Genomic DNA, 5,971 nt, shown 5'->3' with positions numbered 1-5,971 from the left:
CATACGGCGCATTTGGTGTCGCTCCTGCAAGCACATTCCTGAGGATTTAAAAGGTCAGTTCTGTACAGAGATTAGCCTGGCCGTGCTTTCCCTCAGGCTAATTCTCAGCCCCCTCTAGGTGGCAGTGGACGGAGGCCAAAAGACCGGTGTGTGCGTGCGTGAGCGAACGAACGTTCCTCGCTCAGCTACGCCACACGCTGGGCCTGGGGTCAGTATTTGGGTTCTGGTGTGCCATGTACTCCGCTGATGAGAGTATTACTCCATATCAGATATGCATCGGTGACGTATCCAAGAGTTTCACTTGCTACTTCGCCCTGCTTGTAAAGATGAGCATGACAAAACGTGTTTGTGAAAAAGTAAGCATTCGCGAGACTGAAGCGACATTTCAAGCTTGCCTGTTTGTATATGATCCCAGAGGGTCCAGAAAACACACTTTTAATGTCAGTGTGATTATAGTGGCACATTTTAATGCCGGAGGGGTAAGTCACCCTATCTGATGTGCTGGACAGTCTCCCGTTGGCCTTTCAGTACAGAGCGCACATAAATGTCAAGGGTGCACGGTGGGGCGAGTGCCCTTGTTTACAGTGCGGACGGATACCTTTAAATACCAGCAGTGACCAGAGGAGGGCAGCAACAATGCAATTTTTTATATTTGAAATAAAAACACTTTAACGCTGATAAAAATCTGATGAGGCAGGATGACAGAAATTGAGGCGGATTTGCGGGGTCGATTCTGTACTTCTCCGTCTTGAATTTGCTGCGGTCAGCACATCCGCACAGGGTTGGGTCACGCGCTTCCAGCCAGCGGCGATTCTGAAGACGACGAGAGCAGCACAGGGCAACGTCTGCTCTGGTCCGGTTTATTGATGGTGCCCTTTTGCCCAGTTGAAAGCCACACACGTGAAACGTCCTCACGACTCCTATCCCGCCGGTGCAGTGTCCTTGGCGAGATGGCGGTATAATTATCCACCTGCACTGTAAATTACAGGACCGCTAATGTTTTTATAGCCTCTCGCGCTCAACCTTCATTTTGCTGGGGGCTTCCTGATCGCTTTCCAGGGCGAAGCTAGCCTAAAAGAAACAAGTTCGAGCCAAGTGTAAATTACAATCTTTTATTGTCTGCATTTTAATGTAACTTCATTATTACTGATTGTACTTTGTCAACATTGGTAAATGGAAAAAAGAGCAAGCATTCACACAAACATTTATAGATACATATATAGATGTGACGCATCTCCACATTTAGCGAGCCTCAAGGACAGGCGGACAGGTGTGCTCATGCGTTCTGCCACGCGCCCTCGACTCTAACAGAAACATGCGTGGGATGCAGCGGAAACCAGAACATGGTAAATATACATCCTATGAAGCCTGTGCCTAACATGGTTTTACCACTCCTCGCAAGCACAATGAACAAACCAGAGGGAGAAAACAACCTGGGGGAATCGGACATCTGATGTTTGATGTTCAAAATACGGGAATTTAGAATACTGATGATCAGGTAATGGCGTACTCAAGTAAAGCGAGCAGAATCACCAGTTTCGTTTAGTCATGCAATGTCTCCTTCCACCAATACTATGCAACATGGTGCAGGCAAAAGTGGTAAAAACAATACTTAGAACAAGAGTTGTACATGTTTACAGGTTAAGTGAGTGGGATTTTACAAGTCTGACTGCCAAGTTTTTCCTAAATAAAAAGTTGCCTCCGTTAAAAAGGATTCCATGTTCACAAGCCGTTTATTGAGAAATGCACATACTGGGTTGAGATCGAAGGCCTCATTCCACTGATACAGGCCTCCATGCTAATTTATTGCTTCATCTCCATGGCACAAAAATAGAAACAATACAAATTTTTGCCATGCAAGCCCACTACACGAGTCTACCATACAAAACAAAGCGGATGCTTTTATCCAAGAGGTACTACACTGTATAGGAGGGGTTTGCAGAAAGTGAGAGCTTACAAAAAAACATGAAAATAAGAAATTAACTCAGAACTCTTTACATATCGCACAAAAAGTGAAACTTGGGGGGCCAAACCTGTAAATTAGCTTAATTCTGACTTCCATCCTTCAAAATTAGTAGTGCTAAAAAAAGAGAACTCAAAACAAGGACTGCATTCTTGGAATGCTGTGCAAATAACCATTATTTCCCCCAAAACTCTGAAAGCCCTCAACTCAAAATAACATCAGTGTATCCACCTGTCTGCACGCGACAGAACATCCCCTTTAGTATTAGTGAAAGATGACAGTCAAACTGCCATCTCGTACACCTTCCTCTCCAACCCTCCTGTCCTTCCCAAAACAAGGACGTGCCAACTCCTCCCCTCTGAGTGCCTTTGGATCAAAACCCACCCACCCGCCCCCCGCCCAATCAGCTGCAGTCGTATACTGACAAACTTGCAACCATTAGCGATCCCTAACGCTACTATACAAACCCTTTATTCTACATTCTTGTGCCTCTACAACATGTATCGAAGATCAACTGCAATATGCTGCAGCTAGTACCGAAACACGTCAGTTGAAGGTCGGGCCCGGCCTGGGTAAATAAAGTACAGAGTGCGCGGTGAGAGAGAAGGTGCCGGCTCTGGGGGGCGCCGTGGAGCCGCAGGGGACGAGCGTCGGGCGTGTGGACGCAGACGGCACGAGGGCCGTTCCCCGGCTGTGCCGCTCTGTACGGGCAGGCTGCCCGCGTAGCCCAATGAAGAGAGAGCGGCTCCCCCTGTTGTGCGTGGTTGACCAGTCGGATGGCTGACAAGAGGGGAGAGCCCCCCTGCCGGATGCAGCATGCCGGACCAATGACAGTGCAATCTTTGGCGCTTTATTTACAGCCAGCCCCACCCCACCCCTTCGTCCTCTACCCCACTCCCAGCTGCTGCTCCTGCGACAGACACAAACAGCCGACAGACTGACAGATGGGCGGACGGGCAGACTGCTCCTGCCACGCCCCTGCAGAGAGACACAGGGGGTACACTAGCAGAAGATCCTGCCCTGCCCACCCCCCACCCCCCCCTCCCAAAAAAAATAAAAAAGAAGGACAGGTGTTGGCCCGCAGTCACCACAGCGGGGTGTACGCAGAATAGAAGGAGGAGAAAAAGAAAGAAGAAAGGAAAACCCGGGGCGGGCAGGGCCGAAAGCAAGCACCAGACCCAGCCGAGCGGCCAACAGCACAGTGACGCGCGGCGTGTGCGTCGCGCCTGGGGCACGATGCGCGAATGCACGTATAGCACCAGCGTGGCAGGCGTGAGAGGAAAAAACGCGGGGACCACACCTTCTCCTGCACTGACTGGTCCTGGCCTCACCCCCCAAAAGAATGGAGACTGGAGGGAGTGGCAGGATACCAATCGCCAGCACTAGCACTAGCAATACCACATGCATTTGTACAGTTCGCTAGCACTAGCATTAGCTATAAAGCACGTATTTGTACAGCTCACTAGCATTAGCTATAAAGCACGTATTTGTACAGCTCGCTAGCACTAGCATTAGCTATAAAGCACGTATTTGTACAGCTAGCATTAGTTCATCTGAAGGCCGGTGCTGATATTTAAGAGCGGCAACGTGCCCTGCGCAGCGAGTTTTCAGAGAGATGCCCGTGCATGGCTCTTTTCTCCCGGACACACAACACTGAGAGCTTAACACTTCCCGCACTGCGCACTGCAGCCCCGGGGCATTGGCAATGTCAGTGACGCACCAGTCAATACCGCCGGCAGTATGAACACACGCTCCACACCAGGCCCTGCCGGCACGCTGGTACACCAAGGTCACACTCCATCCCACGTCCCAAATCCTCCCGCACGTTACAGAACGGGCGCCTTAACGCCGGTGAAGTTCCATTCGCACACGTTTTTGTCCATAAATAAGTCCTTCCCCATCTGCAAGCAAACCTTTAAGAGTATAAAAAAAAGATTTTAAAATGACACGCACAGGAGTCCATGCTGATTATTTGAGGGGTACAGTAATGTCCATACATGGTAAGCGGTGGTGAAACGCGTAGATGACCAGCATTCTGTGCACCATTACTGGCCTGATGAAGCCATGGGGAGAGGCGCGTTTTACAAGCAGGGAAACTCGAGGCTGACTGGAGTCTTGTAGATAAAGAGGAGTATTCTCTCTCTCTCGCTCTCGCTCTCTCTCTCGCTCTCTCTCTCTCTGTCTGTCTCTCTGTCTCTCCGAATGTGCTCTCCACCCGTCGCTCCTTATGGTGTCAAAGTGGGACACCACAAGGGAAAAGCACACAGTGCCGCTAACACACAGTGCCGCTAACACACAGCACACTCCCAACTGTTCTGCACAACGAGTCGCTCAACGATCCGAGCACGACTGCAAAAAGCTAAAATTAAAAAAACTACTTACAGTAAGTCATTTGGTTCATCTTTTGTCAGTTCTTATGGTGGCAAATGTGTCGTATGATTTTGTCACTGAAAAATCTTGCCGTTAGTTCTGAATGAAGGTTACTAGCATACGTACGTGAGTCCAAATACAAACACATCTGTATGTATATATACACATACATACACACATATATGTCCATGCTTTAAAAAAGAAATAATTTGAGTGTAAAAGGTGAAAAAGTGAGGGTGAGATAAATGTGTCCACGCCAGTCTGTAAGTCGACAGTAACGCCGCCGGGTCCCTGTCATGAACTCTTCCGTTCAGACGTGTACACACACCACGGACAGAGGAACCACAGCCCGTCCACATGCATTGCTTTCTCCCCGTAAAAATTTCTCAGTATGAGAAACTAAGTGAAATGAAAAGAACAAAACAAAAAACCAACAAAAACAACAAAAAAACCCATCCAACTTGGAAAAGTTAACTTGATGAGGACCAAAAGATATCTTCTGTTTGCCAAATGGAGCGAAGGAGGCATGTGCAGAGTCTGTTAGTTGGGTAAAGCTGCTGCCCTTCATCCTCCTCCTCTTCCTCCTCGACACCGCAGTGAGGCGTGGGGGGTCGTTGTTAGGGTGTGTGTGTGGGGTGACTGGAGTGTGCGTCTGCAGGGTGAGCTGGCACGTGCGTGCGCACACTCGGGGTCGTGACCCCCGACCTCACTGCTCTCAGCCTCTGACAGCCAGTCGCGGTGGCTCTAGATGGATTTGGAGGAGTCCTGCTTGCTGATCAGCACCTCCAGCAGGCGCAGTTTGGCTTTGATCCGTTTGTACTCTTTGTATTCGTCCATCATGGGAGCGCGGTCCTCCTTCTGAACGTTCCTGCGGTGGGAGAGGCATTAATGTGAGTGACATGTCTGCCGTTCTCAATGCGTACAGCAGAAGACCAACAGGGGTCGCTCTACAGCAGTAAAACAATATCAAAGACGATATTGCTGTGAGCATAGGGAGATGCTGACGTCTCAGACAAGCGGAGCGGCTTTAACGACACTACAGATCTGGCGTCTCCAGTCTCGCTGCTCTGATATAGAGGGTATATATCTGATATCGCTTATGACGATTCGATACCAACCTGCCATTCTGCTGGTAGAACTCGTCCTCAAACTCCCGGATGGTCTTCCTCAGTTTCTTCTTCTCTGCTCGGGCCTTCCACAGCTGCTCCAGGAGCTCAGGCCTGTGGGGTGAGAGGACAAACGCAGGTCAGCTCCACGATTCAACCCTCCTCTCTGCTCCAAGCCCTCTCCTGCCGCTCCAACACGGCGTCACACGAGTGTGCAGTTCAGTGCAAACAGCTTGTGGTGTGGGTGACAACTTACATACAAAACATTTTATCAAGGTTTACACTGTTTAAAGAAATACCTGCTAACGTATGGCAGGCTAGCTGGAAAATTCCTGCCATCGAATGACACAGCTAGCTGGGAAATACCCATCAGCTGACAGCAGGTTAACTGAAAAATATTTCCCAGGTAATCACATGGTAACACAAAATGTTCTCAATGTTGCTGCCATGTAGTGGTAATGTTCTAACATTGACAAAAAATTCAAAAGTAGTAACATTGTGAAAACAATTTGTGTGAACTGGGATATACAAC

At 49.1% G+C, this 5,971-nt stretch overlaps 1 protein-coding gene across 6 annotated transcripts in view; it reads right to left on the bottom strand.

The window, feature by feature from the left end:
* Positions 1-2,364: 2,364 nt before the first annotated feature.
* fam13b (family with sequence similarity 13 member B) overlaps positions 2,365-5,971 on the bottom strand; it is a 49,351-nt gene continuing 45,744 nt past the window's right edge. For all 6 annotated transcript variants that reach the window (XM_061235954.1, XM_061235953.1, XM_061235957.1 and 3 more), the window contains 2 exons: positions 5,452-5,553; positions 2,365-5,201 (listed from right to left, as the gene is read on the bottom strand). In XM_061235954.1, coding sequence (XP_061091938.1) covers positions 5,078-5,201; positions 5,452-5,553 — 226 coding nt within the window. In that variant the 3' untranslated portion in view covers positions 2,365-5,077. The remainder of the gene's footprint in view (positions 5,202-5,451; positions 5,554-5,971) is intronic.

The sequence above is a fragment of the Conger conger genome, chromosome 3 (genome assembly GCF_963514075.1).
Source record: "Conger conger chromosome 3, fConCon1.1, whole genome shotgun sequence".
Classification (NCBI taxonomy): Eukaryota; Metazoa; Chordata; class Actinopteri; order Anguilliformes; family Congridae; genus Conger; species Conger conger.
The sequence above is the reverse complement of the archived record's forward strand: the minus strand, read 5'-3'. Positions and strand labels throughout refer to the sequence as shown.